Source organism: Oncorhynchus gorbuscha, linkage group LG19 (genome assembly GCF_021184085.1).
Source record: "Oncorhynchus gorbuscha isolate QuinsamMale2020 ecotype Even-year linkage group LG19, OgorEven_v1.0, whole genome shotgun sequence".
Lineage (NCBI taxonomy): Eukaryota > Metazoa > Chordata > Actinopteri > Salmoniformes > Salmonidae > Oncorhynchus > Oncorhynchus gorbuscha.
The window spans coordinates 752,190-771,585 of NC_060191.1; the positions used below are offsets into that span (position 1 = coordinate 752,190).

General features: G+C 47.2%; 2 protein-coding genes across 15 annotated transcripts in view; one reads left to right on the forward strand and one right to left on the reverse strand.

Annotated features, from left to right (window-relative positions):
• The window catches only part of LOC124005058 (focal adhesion kinase 1-like), a 162,965-nt gene that overhangs the window by 80,893 nt on the left and 62,676 nt on the right, over nt 1–19,396 (forward strand). The window lies entirely within an intron of this gene.
• On the reverse strand, nt 1,191–6,484 carry LOC124005059 (cytochrome P450 2F3-like). 6 transcript variants are annotated; one of them, XM_046313952.1, is made up of 3 exons: nt 6,277–6,479; nt 5,234–5,358; nt 1,191–3,137 (listed from the first exon to the last, which is right to left on the reverse strand). In XM_046313952.1, the coding sequence occupies exons 2-3, from the start codon at nt 5,267–5,269 to the stop codon at nt 1,650–1,652; spliced, it is 1,524 nt and encodes a 507-aa protein (XP_046169908.1). In that variant the 5' UTR covers nt 5,270–5,358; nt 6,277–6,479; the 3' UTR covers nt 1,191–1,649. The 6 variants fall into 6 exon arrangements, with proteins under 6 accessions (XP_046169908.1, XP_046169909.1, XP_046169907.1 ...); XM_046313953.1 differs by having other exon boundaries at nt 6,402–6,424; XM_046313951.1 differs by lacking the exon at nt 5,234–5,358 and having other exon boundaries at nt 6,277–6,484.

Consider the following 19,396-nt stretch of genomic DNA (forward strand, 5'->3'; position numbering starts at 1 on the left):
CGAAGTAGAAATAATCAAATCAAATGTTATTTTTATAGCCCTTCTTACATCAGCTGATATCTCAAAGTGCTGTACAGAAACCCAGCCTAAAACCCCAAACAGCAAGCAATGCAGGTGTAGAAGCACGGGGTGCATAGGAGCAAAATAAATACAGTAGGGGAAGAGGTAGTTGTACAGGTGCTGTAATCTGTGAGCTGCTCTGACAGCTGATGCTTAAAGCTAGTGAGGGAGATAAGTGTTTCTAGTTTCGGAGATTTTTGTAGTTTGTTCCAGTCATTGGCAGCAGAGAACTGGAAGGAGAGGCGGCCAAAGGAAGAATTGGTTTTGGAGGTGACCAGAGAGATATACCTGCTGGAGTACGTGCTGTAGCACCCACTTGTAGCGCGTGCTACAGGTGGGTGCTGCTAAGGTGACCAGCGAGCTGAGATAAGGGGGACTTTACCTAGCAGGGTCTTGTAAATGACCTGGAGCCAGTGGGTTAGGCGACGAGTATAAAGCGAGGGCCAGCCAACGAGAGCGTACAGGTCGCAGTGGTGGGTAGTATATGGGGCTTTGGTGACAAAACGGATGGCCCTGTGATAGACTGCACCCAGTTTGCTGAGTAGAGTTTTGGAGGCTATTTTGTAAATGACATCGCCGAAGTCGCGGATCGGTAGGATGGGCAGTTTTACGAGGGTATGTTTGGCAGCATGAGTGAAGGATGCTTTGTTACGAAATAGGAAGCCGATTCTAGATTTAACTTTGGATTGGAGATGTTTGATGTCGCTAGTCCAGTCGTGAAGGCCTGGGGGGCTCCGCATCGGCAGTAAAACCGGTCCGGATAGGTGATTGTAGCCCAGGAGTGGCTGATGGAACTCTAGCTGGCTAGCTCCGGAATAATTTATGTTTGCTCCGGGACCGACATAGGCAATAGTCACTCGGATAGCAGCTAGCTAGCTGCAAGATCCAGGTGTAATTGTCCAGAGCTTGCGGTAGAAATCTGGAGATACGGAGAGAAAATAGGTCCGGTATGCTCTGGTCTGAGTCGCATTGTACAAAACTGGCAATAGCTTTTCGAGCTAAAGGATAGCTGATGACCACCAATCGTGGTTAGCTGAATACTAACGTTAGCCAGTAAACTGACGTTAGCTTCTGGCTAGCTTCTGGCTAGCTTCTATTGTGGATTTCAGATTTGAGGTGAATAATACTTTTTTTTTACTTGGTGAGGTGGGTTGCAGGAGAGTGTTTTGAAGTTGAGATTTTTAGAGAGAAAAATATATATAAAGATATGCAAAGAAAATATGTAAATATATATATACACGGGACACGACAAGACAAGGACAAAGAGGACTTCACTCTCAGGACCCTGAGTTTCTCCTGATCCACCTATACTGACCAGAAAAATCTCCAAGCATTCGTTGTTAAAGAACACACATCACAAAGTATCACAAAGCATCACATTGTCATGAAAAACAAAACAAAAATCAGATACCCGTCCCTCAGTGGAGGCTGCTGAGGGGAGAACGGCTCATAATAATAATGGCTGGAACAATCTTATGAAATGGCAGACATATGGGAACCAACCTCCTGTGCTGTCCCTACCTCCCTCATCTCTACTCCTCCTCCTCCTGAGTACTCCTCCTGTAGTTCGGCTGTAATTCCCATCCTGGTCAGCGGGGTGTAGCGATGAGCTGGTAGTGACGCGGCACGTTAGTGAAACTGCTGAACTCTGGGCTGAGGTCAATGCTGTCAGGTCCTCCAGGGCAGGAGAAGGAGAAATGTTGCAGCAGAGACACCAGGAACAGAAAGATCTCCATACGAGCCAGAGACTCTCCCACACAGGCACGCTTACCTGCAGAGAAAGCCAAGAAGGCGGGGTTCTTCTGGAAGTTTCCGTTCTGATCAAGGAAGTGATTGGGATTGAAGGTTGTGGGCGTGGCCCAGTGGTCCTGGTCTCTCAGAACAGAGTGCAGCATTGGAAGGATCACGGTGCCCTGAGGGATAGTGTACCCTCTGAATGAGATATTCTTGGTGGCATAGTGCGGGAGGTTCAATGGGGCGATGTCCAGGAAGCGCTGCACCTCGTGGATGACGGCTTCTGTGAAGGGCAGGGACTTCCTGTCCTCCATCTGAGGGACGCGCTGTCGGCCAATCACTGTGTCGATCTCCTGCTGAACGTGCTCCTGAATGTCGGGGTATTTGAGGAGCAGCATGAAGGCGTATCTGAGAGTGGTGCTGGTGGTCTCTGTTCCTGCAAGGAAGAGGTCCAACACTGTGGACACCAGGTTATCGTAATGGAACTCAGAGGAGGACACATCCTTCTCCTGGTTGAGTCTGGTGAGGAAGCAGTCTGTGAAGTCTCTCGGGTTGCCTGGGTCAATGGTCTCCTGGTGCTCGTGGATCTTTTTCATCACAAAGCCTCTCAACTCATCCATCTGGCCGAACACGACTTGCTGCCGACCAGGCAGGTGTTCCATCAGCCAGGGGAAGATGTTGTACAGCTGTCCACAGGGGCTGCTTCCAAAGCGCAGTACAGCTGAGAGGATGTTGAGCAAGTGCAGGAAGTTGTCATCGTCATAGCCGAAGCGCTGGCCGAACACCAGGGAGCAGATGACGTTGGACACGGTGCGACTCAGGAATGGATGAGGATCGAAGGGTACGGCTTTAGTGGCGACCAGACTGTCTATGAGGTGTTGGCTCTCCTCCTGTACCCACTCCTCCATCCTCTTACGACCCATCCCAAAGTCTCTCAGCGTGGTCAGGGTGAAACGACGCAGCTGGCGCCAACGCTCCCCATTACTGATGGCCAGGCCATATCCCCTGGTAACAAGGACCAGGAAGGGAACAGGAGCTCGTCCTGTGAAATCTTCAGCCTGGTCCACCAGAGCCTCCTTGACTGCCCTGTACCCCACCAGCACCACGGCTCGCTGGGGCCCAAGATACACTGTCATCACTGGCCCATACACACCACTCCACTTGGTGAGGGTCTTGAAGGGGGCCTGTTTGTCAATCTGAAGCAGGTTGCCTAGAAGCGGCAGGGCGCAGGGTCCTGGGGGTAGATGGACATGTCTCTGTCTCCTCAGCCTGAACAACCACAGTAGAAGCAACAACACCAGGCCTCCCAACACCACGCTACTACACATCTCCATTGTTCCAGCCTGCAAAACAAACAACAATGTCTCTTGTTAATGTTCTTCTTCTTATGTAGTACTATATTGCATCACTCCAATATTGTATCCTTCCGCGCGGCAGGATGCATTCAGAGTGAGAATTTTCTAATTAGTCCTCTGTACCTGGTTATGTTGCGGCTGACCCCCCCTTAAATAGCTGCAGCGGCACTACTTCCACCTCTTCTCTTTCTCTGCGCATTACTGAGACGATTTGCTTGGTAAGAGCTGTATCTTAGTGTATAGGGCAGACGTATACCCATAGCTATTCAATAGCTTGGAGCAGCTAGCTAGCCTCTCCATCTGGGTGCTCTGTTGTCCCCCTCAAACCCCCATCCTCTTTTCCCTTAGAAACTCACATAGAGCTCTATTACACTGCCGGTGTTACACAGAGAGAAACTACCATGTCCAGTATGGTGTTTCGCTGTGAGAAAGGCAAGGTGTCTCTGTCCACAGGCAGCGGCCTGCGTCTCAGAAGGCAGAGCCCAGCAGTCGATCTGAAACACACACTGCCAATGCTGCCGTCCCATGCAGAGACATTAAACACTGAACACCTCCTTTTATACTGTTTTCACACTGTGTATTTATACACTGGACATTTGACATGTTATCATTCTAATATAATTACTACTGTACATTGCATTTTATGTTAGTGTTTATACACACCGCATATTTATATACTGGACTCTTGACATAGCTAATATAAAGTATTTACTAGGGGTTTAACGGTTCACTAAACCCACGGTTCAGTACGTATTGCAATTTTGGTGTCACGGTTCAGTTTTGGGTATGATACAGCGGAAAAATGAAATTCCAACCGGTACTGTAGTTAATTTTAGCAGTTAATAAAAGTTTTTAAAAGCATCCTATTTTTGGCCCAAGTCCAGTTTCTGTGACATCATTCACGATGTTCCTGGCATTGTCTTTCGTGACAGGGATTGTTATGTTGGGCCTCCCAAGTAGAGGTCTACAAGGTTGGACCCGTTCTGAAATGACCTTGGGCTTTCCCACCCCGCCAAATATGCATAAATACATTTTTCAATGTAGACAAGAGACCCGTTCCGAAAGGACCCGAGGACGACCAGTTCCGTATAGACGTGGTCGGATCAGAGTGAGGAAAGCAGCAGAAAAGTCCATTTGTAAGCTACTTTATTCACCAGAGCTGATACAGCTTGAGGGAGAGCAGGCGGAGGAGGGGCCTTGCGAGGAAGAGGAGGGGCCTTGTGGTGAGTGTACTGTGAGCAAGAAGGAGGGAGGGAGAGGCAGTAACCAACCAAACTGACTTGCGCTAGTAGACTAACTTCTAGCTTGTCATAGCTAGGTTGTTTATCATCCAATATGATTACGTAGTACCTGTCTTGACTGCATCAAACCTTGAGAAGCTAGTTGGCTAAGATAGCTAGCTAAGTTAGCTAGCCAGATAGCTAGGCTAATTGAGTCTTCATGTGCTTTCTCCCTGTCCTACAGCATTTTTCTGCACCCGCTGTAACATCTTCTAAACTGTGTACGTGGCCAATACACTTTCATTTGATTTGCCGTGCTTGCCGCCGGCCTTGGCAGCTTCTCACAGTCCCACAGAGCAAACTGAGGGAGCCAGGTGGAGCTCCCATGGGTACTGAATACATTGCTGGAGGGCTACGAACTCCAATTCCATTGCCGGTACCTCATCAGTTCTGGTGCCTATGTCTCAGGGTCTTCTGGTGTTGAAGCCCTGGTTGACTGAATATTTCTGAATGGGTTCAGATGAAAGGAGTGTCGACCTCCCTCCTAACCCCTCATTCTGGACAAGGGTTCTGTCTGAGTGACGTGTGAACCGGCCATTACAGTTGTCCACATCCACATCTCACACTGTCGCTGGTTAACTAGGTGCTTCCCCCAGCGTGCTGTGCTCGGCTGGGGCAATGGACACTTCATTTCACAGACGCAGCCAATGCAAAAGGTTTTATCGGCTTTCGTTTGCTAGTGTGAGAGAGTTCTGGGCCAGGGCCTACCTGAACAGACTCTCATGTTGCTACTGTAGCATTTCGGCTGGCCGGCAGGCCTTTGCCTTTTGCTGTGGTGGTGGATTCTTTTGGAGGAGTTACTACCTCGTGAGCCCTGCTCAGAGTTCCCCTCTTGGACATTTGCGCCTCGGCCAGTTGGGTGCTGTCTAGCACATGTTGACCCCATCTATGTGGTCAGGAGGGCTGTTCATGGTGTTGTATCTGCTTCCCTGCGAAGGGGCGGAGGGACACAGCAACCGTGACTGATCTGAGCTCAGTCCGGACTGGACTTTGCTCTTTGTCTGGCCAAAGACTAGTTCACTGATAAACCTGGTACTGTGATACCATATTGGAGTGATCCAATATAGTGCTACATAACAAAGGCTACGTACAGTATGTAACCATGGTCATGGGAGGTATTGGATTACTCCAATCCTTTTTGTCGGTGATCTACTGTGCCTCGAAAAAGGACACGAGGTGGAAGTGGTGCGACTGCAACTATTTAAGGGGGGTAGCCGCAGTACCATGGTTGTGGTCAATCCTACAAATTCAATTCTAATTCAATTCTCTCTCCCTGTAAATAACATTCAATTCAAAATTCAGGTCAGTTTTTAATTTGGAGATAATTAAATTCCTCAAAATTCTAGTGTTTGGTAAATTCCAAGAATTGAATTCCACAAATTCAAATTGAATTCTCTCAGGCTTTCAAGCTCATCATGTCACTGTTCAGACAGCCTACAGTAGCTATACTGGAAATATAGGAATACATTCTTGGAAAAAAGGTGCTATCTAGAACCTAAAATGGTTCTCCACAGGGTTATCCTACGGGGACAGCCGAAGAACCCTTTTGGAACCCTTTTTTCTAAGAGCGTAGATTATTAAATACAAATCCCACAGAACATTTTGATACTATGTGCATTAATTCCATTAACTGGGAAATGTAAAATATTAAATTCCAAAGATTAAATGTTTTTATAATTGTAATTAACTTCCAATTTAAAAAAAAAATCCAAACAGACTAATTTCAATTCAAGTCAAATTCCATAACTGAAAAAAAAGACCAATTTGAAAAAATTCTCCACTTCAGGCGTGAATTCAAGAATTGAAATGGAATTTGTAATTAAATGGGAATTGACTCCTGGACTAACCTGAAAATCCTTACTCGGAATGTATCCTGCGGCACGGAAGGATACCATATTGGAGTGAGCCAATAGCTCACATAACCATGTTTACATACTTAATCTTTGTGGTTGTTGTTTCTTCTTTAACCCACCTATCTATCTTTAGTGTTTCCCTTCTCTCTGTGTTGCTCTCTGTCTCTGTTGCCTGCCTGACTGTGTGTGTGTGTGTGTGTGATGCAGATGTTTGCAGAGAGAAGGGTGTGTGTTGGAACTTACTGTACTGGAACAGAAGTGGACAACGGATGATGTGATTGGCTGCTGAGTCGTGCTGACATACTTTACACAGATTGCACCTTCACCCCAATCCCTTCCTGCTTTTTAGAATCTGAGGCCAACATTAACAAAGCAGATGACAGTGCAGAAATCACCAGGAGTGGAAAGGACTAATATCTAATACTTTGTCTGTCTCGGTTTTAAAACTTTTATTTGTATTTTTTATTAAACACATTTCCCCCAGGAAATGTTTACTGTTTTAAACATAATTTCCTGCAATTCTGCGTATTTTGACATGACTATAGGCCTATGACCAGGGTGGAAAACAGGTCAGATGTATTCAGGATGACTTCGTTACTGGACAGTGAGGTCCAGAAGTATTTGGACATGACTATAGGCCTATGACCAGGGTGGAGAACAGGTCAGATGTATTCAGGACGACTTCGTTACTGGACAGTGAGGTCCAGAAGTATTTGGACATGACTATAGGCCTATGACCAGGGTGGAGAACAGGTCAGATGTATTCAGGACGACTTTGTTACTGGACAGTGAGGTCCAGAATTATTTTGACATGACTATAGGCCTATGACCAGGGTGGAAAACAGGTCAGATGTATTCAGGACGACTTCGTTACTGGACAGTGAGGTCCAGAATTATTTTGACATGACTATAGGCCTATGACCAGGGTGGAAAACAGGTCAGATGTATTCAGGACGACTTTGTTACTGGACAGTGAGGTCCAGAAGTATTTTGACATGACTATAGGCCTATGACCAGGGTGGAAAACAGGTCAGATGTATTCAGGACGACTTCGTTACTGGACAGTGAGGTCCAGAAGTATTTGGACATGACTATAGGCCTATGACCAGGGTGGAAAACAGGTCAGATGTATTCAGGACGACTTCCTTACTGGACAGTGAGGTCCAGAAGTATTTGGACATGACTATAGGCCTATGACCAGGGTGGAAAACAGGTCAGATGTATTCAGGACGACTTCGTTACTGGACAGTGAGGTCCAGAAGTATTTTGACATGACTATAGGCCTATGACCAGGGTGGAAAACAGGTCAGATGTATTCAGGACGACTTCGTTACTGGACAGTGAGGTCCAGAATTATTTTGACATGACTATAGGCCTATGACCAGGGTGGAAAACAGGTCAGATGTATTCAGGACGACTTCGTTACTGGACAGTGAGGTCCAGAAGTATTTTGACATGACTATAGGCCTATGACCAGGGTGGAAAACAGGTCAGATGTATTCAGGACGACTTTGTTACTGGACAGTGAGGTCCAGAAGTATTTTGACATGACTATAGGCCTATGACCAGATGGGAAAACAGGTCACGTATTCAGGACGACTTCCTTACTGTACAGTGAGGTCCAGAAGTATTTTGACATGACTATAGGCCTATGACCAGGGTGGAAAACAGGTCAGATGTATTCAGGACGACTTGTTACTGGACAGTGAGGTCCAGAAGTATTTTGACATGACTATAGGCCTATGACCAGGGTGGAAAACAGGTCAGATGTATTCAGGACGACTTCGTTACTGGACAGTGAGGTCCAGAATTATTTTGACATGACTATAGGCCTATGACCAGGGTGGAAAACAGGTCAGATGTATTCAGGACGACTTCGTTACTGGACAGTGAGGTCCAGAAGTATTTTGACATGACTATAGGCCTATGACCAGGGTGGAAAACAGGTCAGATGTATTCAGGACGACTTTGTTACTGGACAGTGAGGTCCAGAAGTATTTGGACATGACTATAGGCCTATGACCAGGGTGGAAAACAGGTCAGATGTATTCAGGACGACTTTGTTACTGGACAGTGAGGTCCAGAAGTATTTTGACATGACTATAGGCCTATGACCAGGGTGGAAAACAGGTCAGATGTATTCAGGACGACTTCGTTACTGGACAGTGAGGTCCAGAAGTATTTGGACATGACTATAGGCCTATGACCAGGGTGGAAAACAGGTCAGATGTATTCAGGACGACTTCGTTACTGGACAGTGAGGTCCAGAAGTATTTGGACATGACTATAGGCCTATGACCAGGGTGGAGAACAGGTCAGATGTATTCAGGACGACTTCGTTACTGGACAGTGAGGTCCAGAAGTATTTTGACATGACTATAGGCCTATGACCAGGGTGGAAAACAGGTCAGATGTATTCAGGACGACTTCGTTACTGGACAGTGAGGTCCAGAAGTATTTGGACATGACTATAGGCCTATGACCAGGGTGGAAAACAGGTCAGATCTATTCAGGACGACTTCGTTACTGGACAGTGAGGTCCAGAATTATTTTGACATGACTATAGGCCTATGACCAGGGTGGAAAACAGGTCAGATGTATTCAGGACGACTTCGTTACTGGACAGAGGTGGTCCAGAAGTATTTTGACATGACTATAGGCCTATGACCAGATGGGAAAACAGGTCACATGTATTCAGGACGACTTCCTTACTGGACAGTGAGGTCCAGAAGTATTTGGACATGACTATAGGCCTATGACCAGGGTGGAAAACAGGTCAGATGTATTCAGGACGACTTCCTTACTGGACAGTGAGGTCCAGAAGTATTTGGACATGACTATAGGCCTATGACCAAGGTGGAAAACAGGTCAGATTTATTCAGGACGACTTCGTTACTGGACAGTGAGGTCCAGAAGTATTTGGACATGACTATAGGCCTATGACCAGGGTGGAAAACAGGTCAGATGTATTCAGGACGACTTCGTTACTGGACAGTGAGGTCCAGAAGTATTTTGACATGACTATAGGCCTATGACCAGGGTGGAAAACAGGTCAGATGTATTCAGGACGACTTCGTTACTGGACAGTGAGGTCCAGAAGTATTTGGACATGACTATAGGCCTATGACCAGGGTGGAGAACAGGTCAGATGTATTCAGGACGACTTTGTTACTGGACAGTGAGGTCCAGAAGTATTTGGACATGACTATAGGCCTATGACCAGGGTGGAAAACAGGTCAGATGTATTCAGGACGACTTTGTTACTGGACAGTGAGGTCCAGAAGTATTTTGACATGACTATAGGCCTATGACCAGGGTGGAAAACAGGTCAGATGTATTCAGGACGACTTCGTTACTGGACAGTGAGGTCCAGAAGTATTTGGACATGACTATAGGCCTATGACCAAGGTGGAAAACAGGTCAGATTTATTCAGGACGACTTCGTTACTGGACAGTGGGGTTCAGAAGTATTTGGACATGACTATAGGCCTATGACCAGGGTGGAAAACAGGTCAGATCTATTCAGGACGACTTCGTTACTGGACAGTGAGGTCCAGAAGTATTTTGACATGACTATAGGCCTATGACCAGGGTGGAGAACAGGTCAGATGTATTCAGGATGACTTCGTTACTGGACAGTGAGGTCCAGAAGTATTTGGACATGACTATAGGCCTATGACCAGGGTGGAAAACAGGTCAGATGTATTCAGGATGACTTCCTTACTGGACAATGAGGTCCAGAAGTATTTGGACAGCGACACATTGTTTGTTGTTTTGGCTCTGTTCTCCAGCACTTTGAATTAGAAATGATACAATGTCTATAAGGTTAAAGTGCAGACTGTCATCTTTAGGGTTTTCATCCATATCAAACTGTTTAGAAATTACAGCACTTTTTCTACATAGTCCCCCCATTTTAGGGAACCAAAAGCATTTGGACAAATGTATTTATAAGTGTATTAAAGTAGTCAGAAGTTGTGTATTTGTTCCCATATTCCTAGCACGCTATGACTACATCAAGCTTGTGTCTCTACAAACGTGTTGGATGCTTTCGCAATTTGCTTTGGTTGTGTTTCAGATCATTTTTCCTCAATATCAATGAATAGTATTGTAAACACTTTTATTGTAATGTATGTTTCTTAACACTTCTACATGAATGTGGATACTACCATGATTGTGGATAATCATGAATGAATCGTGAATAATGATGTGTAAGAAAGTTACAGACGTACAAAGATAATACCCCGTACCCGGTTCACTTCCATGCTCACCGAAGACCGTGATAATACTCCATTCTGCTGGCTGTTTGAGACGCTTTAGGAGCCACGTTGATGGTATGGACAGAATCCCCTTTGAGAAGCAACTTCTTGCTTAAGTCCTCCTTCCATTGTTGATAGCCGTGGAAGTTCTCAGGGATGAAATGTGCCCCTCAGATTGCTGATTGACGATTAGACGCCCAATTCGCCCGCCTCATTTTCACAAACGTATCCAACTTATTAGGACGTTTTTCAATGTGTGCAAAAAACTTCACCATACTATAAACTTCACTAAACACTAAAAGGTTGATCAAAAAGGAGATGAGTAAAAATGCAGTTGATAGCTTGATACTGTTACTGTCTTTACACCTACGAACAAACCCACGAGGACGGACACGAAGGGTGAGCTTGGCTTTGTATTTCCCCACCGTGTGACCCAGGAGGACACGAAGGCTGAGCTTGGCTTTGTATTTCCCCACCGTGTGACCCAGGAGGACACGAAGGCTGAGCTTGGCTTTGTATTTCCCCACCGTGTGACCCAGGAGGACACGAAGGCTGAGCTTGGCTTTGTATTTCCCCACCGTGTGACCCAGGAGGACACGAAGGCTGAGCTTGGCTTTGTATTTCCGTGTGACCCCGTGAGGACCCAGGAGGACACAAAGGCTGAGCTTGGCTTTGTATTTCCCCACCGTGTGACCCAGGAGGACACGGAGGCTGAGCTTGGCTTTGTATTTCCCCACCGTGTGACCCAGGAGGACACGAAGGCTGAGCTTGTGTAACGGCGTTCGTCTGTTGAATGAAGAAAGTCGGACCGAAATGCAGCGTGTAGGTTACTCATGACTTTAATGAAAATAAATCGCGGTACATGAAACAACTGAATACTAAATACAAAAACAACAGAACGGAACGTGAAACTATCTGGTGACTACAACACAGAGACAGGAACATTACCCACAAAATACAAAGCCTATCTGGTGACGGTTACAACACACCTGACTCTGATTGAGACAGGAGGACACCCAGGAGGACACAAAGGCTGAGCTTGGCTTTGTATTTCCCCCACCGTGTGACCCAGGAGGACACCCACAAAATGAAAGCGAAAGTCAGGCTGCCTAAATACGGTTCCCAATCATTTCCAAGCACCACTCTGATTGACCCAGGAGGACAGCCAAGGCTGAGCAACTTTGTATTTCCCCACCGTGTGACCCAGGAGGACACAAAGGCTGAGAATACAACTTTGTAAACCCATGTCACACCCTGGCCTACCCAAACATATAACAAAAACACAAAATACAATGACCAAGGCGTGACAGCTTGGCTTTGTATTTCCCCACCGTGTGACCCAGGAGGACACAAAGGCTGAGCTTGGCTTTGTATTTCCCCACCGTGTGACCCAGGAGGACACGAAGGCTGAGCTTGGCTTTGTATTTCCCCACCGTGTGACCCAGGAGGACACGAAGGCTGAGCTTGGCTTTGTATTTCCCCACCGTGTGACCCAGGAGGACACGAAGGCTGAGCTTGGCTTTGTATTTCCCCACCGTGTGACGTTGGCTGTACGGCGTTATTGGATTGTTTCAGAAGATAGAGCTGATTTGAAGAAAACCTCAAGCCCAACTTTTAGAACAACATTACAATATTATTAATATTGATTTAAGTTTGTAATTTGGAATGTTTTCTTTTGGTGCTCTAAGTTACTATTAAATGTGTTTCTGGCATTGAGAAATAGGTGCTACACTCACATTGATGTGAATCGACATGTTTTCTGTTCTGTGCTATTAGTTTGTGTGTCTTGCTCACTGCAAAACGCTGGTCAGTTGATCTTAGGAAGCTTTTGTAGGCCTGCGGATCAATTTCCCAAAACGAAGAAAGAAAAGATATCGGGGTCTCAACTTACTGTTGAGAGTTAGAATAGTATAAAAAACAAGGTGCCATTTCTAAATGTGGTTGTGCATCAGCAGTTATCCTCTTGTTATTTATTTATTTAGTTATTTATTTCACCTTTATTTAACCAGGTAGGCAAGTTGAGAACAAGTTCTCATTTACAATTGCGACCTGGCCAAGATAAAGCAAAGCAGTTTGACAGATACAATGACACAGAGTTACACATGGGAGTAAAACAAACATACAGTCAATAATACAGTATAAACAAGTCTATATACAATGTGAGCAAATGAGGTGAGAAGGGAGGTAAAGGCAAAAAAGGCCATGGTGGCAAAGTAAATACAATATAGCAAGTAAAACACTGGAATGGTAGTTTTGCAATGGAAGAATGTGCAAAGTGGAAATAAAAATAATGGGGTGAAGGAGCAAAATAAATAAATAAATTAAATACAGTTGGGAAAGAGGTAGTTGTTTGGGCTAAATTATAGGTGGGCTATGTACAGGTGCAGTAATCTGTGAGCTGCTCTGACAGTTGGTGCTTAAAGCTAGTGAGGGAGATAAGTGTTTCCAGTTTCAGAGATTTTTGTAGTTCGTTCCAGTCATTGGCAGCAGAGAACTGGAAGGAGAGGCAGTCACTGACAGTCATTCAATTAGCCCATGTCCGCTAACCATTTTAGATTGGTTAGTTAGTCTAGCCAGCAACCTAAACTTGTATTAATCATGGTCGAATTACCGCCCGGGTAAAGATTTAATGAGTTGGGGTGAGCTGTATGCCTCGCCCAGTGCTATAATTTGGTTAGTTAGTTGTTATAGCGGGTTAGTTGAATAAGTTGGGGTGAGCTGTATGCCTCCCCCAGTGCTATAATTTGGTTAGTTAGTTGTTATAGCGGGTTAGTTTAATGAGTTGGGGTGAGCTGTATGCCTCCCCCAGTGCTATAATTTGTTGTTATAGCGGGTTAGTTTGTGAGTTGGGGTGAGCTGGTTAGTTATAATGAGTTAGTTGTTATTGCGGGTTAGTTGAATGAGTTGGGGTGAGCTGTATGCCTCCCACACTGCTATAATTTGGTTAGTTAGTTGTTATAGCGGGTTAGTTTAATGAGTTGGGGTGAGCTGTATACCTCCCCCAGTGCTATAATTTGGTTAGTTAGTTGTTATAGCGGGTTAGTTTAATGAGTTGGGGTGAGCTGTATGCCTCCCCCAGTGCTATAATTTGGTTAGTTAGTTGTTATAGCGGGTTAGTTTAATGAGTTGGGGTGAGCTGTATGCCTCCCCCAGTGCTATAATTTGGTTAGTTAGTTGTTATAGCGGGTTAGTTTAATGAGTTGGGGTGAGCTGTATGCCTCCCCCACTGCTATAATTTGGTTGGTAGAATACATTTCTATTCTGATTTCAGATTTAAATAGCAGAGAAGTAGACTAAGTTTTTCTGTACGTTTTTGGGAAAGCTGAAAACTAATGTTTATATTAAGAGTTTTGCACTTTTCATGTAGCCTCATTTGGGCCAGCTAATAGCCTTTACACTGATCACGCAACATTATGGACTAAACGTTCAAATCCTGTTGCTGCAGGATTATTTAGCTTCGGCAATACTGGTCAAATTACGATCCTACATCTGTATGTGTAAGACACAGCAACTGAGAATAACTGGTATCAGGCTTTGATTTATGAAACACCATGAATGACACCGAGGCGCAACTGAAAATGGATGGTTCACTCAGTAGGCTTTGTACACTAATTGAGCAGACTGACAGAGATGAATTTGTTGTGTAGAGATGTGCACAGGAGAGCACTCATACAGGATCCCAGAACCCATCATGTGACTAATTACCTTGATTTTTGTTTTCCATTTAGGCGGTTCATAATTGATGCTCCTCCAAGTTAATATTTGCATAATTAGAACATCTTGTTTTTTTACCATTTCTGTTAAGAGTAAATGAGTGAAGAGGTGTGGAGTCAGGCGCAGAGAGCAAAGGATGTGGGAATAACAACACGCTTTAATGTCCTGGAAACATAACATGAACAAAAGTGGAAACACAAATGAACAGAAATATAAACGGACAGCATGAAACCCAAAATGCCAACAAAAATACACTCAAACAAGGAAACAGGAGAACAAGCCCGCACGAAACAGAAGCGGGCTGAACAGACTATATATAACCCTATCCTAACAACCAAACTAGAAACAGGTGCTACCAATTAGACAAAACTAAACGAACACAGAACAACGGATCGGCGATAGCTAGTAGACCGGCGACGACGACCGCCGAGCGCCACCCGAACAAGAAGGGGAGTCACCTTCGGTAATATTCGTGACAGTACCCCTCCTGACGCGCAGCTCCCGCAGCTCGCCGACGCCGGCCTCGGGGACGACCCGGTGGCCGAGGCGCTGGGCGATCCGGACGGAGGCGATGGAATTCACTCAACATAGATGGGTCTAGAATATCCCTCACCGGAACCCAGCACCTCTCCTCCGGACCGTACCCCTCCCAGTCAACGAGGTACTGCAAGCCTCTCTCCCGGCGTCTCGAGTCCAGAATAGCTCGTATCTTGTACGCCGGGGACCCCTCGATGTCCAGAGGGGGGCGGAGGAACCTCCGGTACCTCATCTTCCTGCATGGGACCAGCTACCACCGGCCTGAGAAGAGACACATGAAATGAGGGGTTAATACGATAATACGAAGGAAGTAATAATCGATAACAAACCTCATTTATTCTCCTCAGGACTTTAAATGGCCCTATAGACTGCGGACCCAGCTTCCGGCAGGGCAAGCGGAGAGGCAGGTTTCGGGTCGAGAGCCAGACCCTGTCCCCAGGTGCAAACACGGGGGCCCCTTATACTCGCTTGGCGTAATGACTCTTGGACCGCCCTCCAGGTCTTCTTAGAGCGCTGTACCCACTCCTCCACCGCAGGAGCCTCAGTCTGGCTCTGATGCCACGGTGCCAGGACCGGCTGGTACCCCAACACGCACTCAAATGATGACATGTTGGTAGAGGAGTGGCTTAGTGAATTCTGGGCTATTTCTGCCCAGGGAATATATCTCGCCCACTCCCCTGGCCGGTCCTGGCAATACGACCGCAGAAACCTACCCACCTCCTGGTTAACTCTCTCCACCTGACCATTACTCTCTGGGTGATACCCTGAGGTCAGGCTGACCGAGACCCCCAGACGTTCCATAAATGCCCTCCAAACACGGAAGATAAATTGGGGGCCCCGATCAGAAACTATATCCTCGGGCACCCCGTAGTGCCGGAAGACATGGGTGAAAAGAGCTTCCGCAGTCTGTAGGGCCGTAGGGAGACCGGGCAATGGGATAAGACGGCAGGACTTAGAGAACCGATCCACAACGACCAGGATAGTAGTGTTACCCTGAGAGGGGGGAAGGTCAGTAAGAAAATCCACCGAAAGATGGGTCCACGGCCATTGTGGAACGGGAAGAGGTTGTAATTTACCTCTTGGCAGGTGTCTAGGAGCCTTACTCTGGGCGCACACCGAACAGGAGGAAACATAGAATCGCACATCCCTCCTCAAAGTGGGCCACCAGTACTTCCTCTCAAGACCTCTCACTGTCCTATAAATACCTGGGTGACCCGACGAGGGTAGACAATGAGCCCATCGAATCAATTGATCACGGACAGCCAGCGGCACGTACCTACGACCCTCCGGACACTGTGGAGGCGCAGGTTCCCCCCTTAGCGCCCGCTCGATGTCCGCGTCCACATCCCATACTACCGGTGCCACTAGCTTAGCTGCCGGAATGATGGGAGTAGGATCGATGGACCTGTCCTCAGTGTCATAGAGTCTTGACAGCGCGTCAGCATTAGTGTTGAGGGAACCTGGTCTATACGAGATACTGAAACGAAATCTGGTGAAAAACATGGCCCACCTTGCCTGACGAGGATTCAGTCTCCTAGCTGATCGGATATACTCCAGGTTACGATGGTCAGTCCAGATAAGGAAAGGGTGCTTAGCCCCCTCAAGCCAGTGTCTCCACACCTTCAGGGCCTTAACCATAGCCAACAACTCCCAATCCCCCACATCATAATTCCGCTCCGCTGGCCCGAGTTTCTTTGAAAAAAAGGTACAGGGGCGGAGCTTCGGTGGCACACCCGAACGCTGTGAGAGCACCGCTCGAACCCCAGCCTCTGATGCGTCCACCTCTACCAAAAACGCCAAAGAAGGGTCCGGATGTGCCAACACTGGCGCCTCAGTAAACATCGCCTTCATCTTATGAAAAGCTCCGTTCACCTCTGCTGACCACTGCAAACGCACCGGCCCCCCCTTCAGCAGTGAGGTAATAGGGGCAGCTACCTGACCAAAACCCCGGATAAACCTCCGGTAGTAATTGGCAAATCCCAAGAACCGCTGCACCTCCTTTACCATGGTCGGAGTCGGCCAATTACGCACGGCCTTAACGCGGTCACCCTCCATTACCAAACCAGAGCTGGAAATGCGATAACCCAGGAAGGAAACTGATTGTTTGGAAAACTCACATTTCTCCCCCTTCACATACAGGTCATGCTCCAGCAGTCGTCTAAGAACCTTGCGCACAAGAGATACATGCGCAGTGCGTGTAGCGGAGTAGATCAAAATATCGTCAATATACACCACTACACCCTGTCAGTGCAGGTCTCTGAGTATTTCATCCACGAAGGATTGAAATATAGCTGGAGCATTCTTTAAACCGTATGGCATGACGAGGTACTCATAATGGCCCGACGTAGTGCTAAATGCAGTTTTCCACTCATCTCCCTCCCGAATACGCACCAAATTATAAGCACTCCTGAGATCCAGTTTAGTGAAGAACTGCGCTCCGTGAAATGATTCCACTGCCGTAGCAATGAGAGGTAGTGGGTAACTAAAACCCACTGTGATGGAATTTAGACCTCTATAATCAATACACGGACGTAAACCACCATCTTTTTTCTTCACAAAAAAGAAACTCGAAGAGACAGGTGACATGGAGGGCTGAATGTACCCCTGTCCCAGAGCCTCAGTGATATAAGTTTCCATAGCCACCTTCTCCTCCTGGGACAAAGGATACACATGACTCCTGGGGAGTGCAGCGTTAACCTGGAGATTTATCACGCAATCCCCCCTGCCTGTGGGGTGGTAATTGGGTCGCTTTCTTTTTACTGAAAACGATAGCCAAATCGTCATACTTAGCTGGAATGCGCACGGTGGAAACCTGGTCTGGACTCTCCACCGTTGTAGCACCGATGGAAACCCCTACACACCTGCCTGAACACTCATCAGACCACCCCTGTAGAGTTCCCTGTTTCCACGAAATCATAGGATTATGAATAGCTAGCCAGGGAATCCCCAGAACAACTGGAAATGCAGGTGAATCGATAAAGAACAAACTAATTTGCTCCTTGTGATTCCCCTGCGTAATCATCTCCAACGAAATTGTGGCTCTCTTCACCAGCCCTGACCCTAATGGTCGACTATCTAAAGAGTGCACGGTAAAAGGGGGGTCTACTTTTACTAACGGAATCCTCAACCTCTGAGCGAGTCCGCGATCTATAAAGTTTCCAGCTGCGCCTGAATCTACCAGTGCCTTATGCTGGAGAGAAGGAGAATAATTAAGGAAACAAATTAATAGGAACATGTGACCAACAGGAAACTCTGGGAGAGTGTGGTGCTTACTCACCTGGGGTGACCGATGAGTGTTCTGCCTGCCCTCACGATTCCCAGATGAATTCCTCCAGCACCGACCAGACGTGTGCCTTCTCCGGCCACAACTGGTACAGGAGGAGCTTCCTCCTCCGATCTCCCTTGACGCGGTCCCTCCTAGCTCCATCGGGATAGGGGCAGGAGGATCAGGAGGTAGAACTGACAGCACCCTTTCAGAACGTCCACGAGCAGCTAGCAGATGGTCCAACCGGATCGACAGGTCTATCAGTCCATCCAGGCTAAGTGTAGTATCCCGACAGGTCAGCTCCCTACGGACGTCCTCTCTCAGGCTACACCTGTAATGGTCTATCAGGGCCCTGTCGTTCCACCCTGCTCCCGCAGCCAAGGTCCGGAACTCCAGCGCGAAGTCCTGCGCGCTCCTCGTCCCCTGTCTAAGATGGAACAATCTCTCACCCGCCGCTCGACCCTCTGGAGGGTGATCGAACACGGCCCTGAAACGGGGGATGAACTCCGGGTAGTTGTCCTTCGCTGAGTCGGGCCCGTTCCAGACCGCATTAGCCCACTCCAGGGCTCTACCGGTCAGGCAGGTGATGAGGACCCCTACTCTCTCCTCCTCCGAGGGGGCCGGCCGAACGGTGGCCAGGTAGAGGTCTAATTGCAGCAGGAATCCCTGGCACCCCGTCGCTGCTCCATCATAATTCCTCTTAAGAGTAAATGAGTGAAGAGGTGTGGAGTCAGGCGCAGAGAGCAAAGGATGTGGGAATAACAACACGCTTTAATGTCCTGGAAACATAACATGAACAAAAGTGGAAACACAAATGAACAGAAATATAAACGGACAGCGTGAAACCCAAAATGCCAACAAAAATACACTCAAACAAGGAAACAGGAGAACAAGCCCGCACGAAACAGAAGCGGGCTGAACAGACTATATATAACCCTATCCTAACAACCAAACTAGAAACAGGTGCTACCAATTAGACAAAACTAAACGAACACAGAACAACGGATCGGCGATAGCTAGTAGACCGGCGACGACACCTTCGGTAATATTCGTGACATTACCCCCCTCCTGACGCGCAGCTCCCGCAGCGCGCCGACGCCGGCCTCGGGGACGACCCGGAGGCCGAGGCGCTGGGCGATCCGGACGGAGGCGATGGAATTCACTCAACATAGATGGGTCTAGAATATCCCTCACCGGAACCCAGCACCTCTCCTCCGGACCGTACCCCTCCCAGTCAACGAGGTACTGCAAGCCTCTCACCCGGCGTCTCGAGTCCAGAATAGCTCGTATCTTGTACGCCGACAATTTCAGATTTGTGTAAATGCTTTCAAGGATCAAATGA

Excerpts from the sequence above, each read along its gene's own strand:
- LOC124005059 (XM_046313951.1), bottom strand. The coding sequence starts at position 6,324 with ATGGTATCCTTCCGTGCCGCAGGATACATTCCGAGTAAGGATTTTCAG. Across the intron at positions 3,138-6,276 it reads TTCCGAGTAAGGATTTTCAG|GCTGGAACAATGGAGATGTG; the intron begins GTTAGTCCAGGA and ends TTTGTTTTGCAG.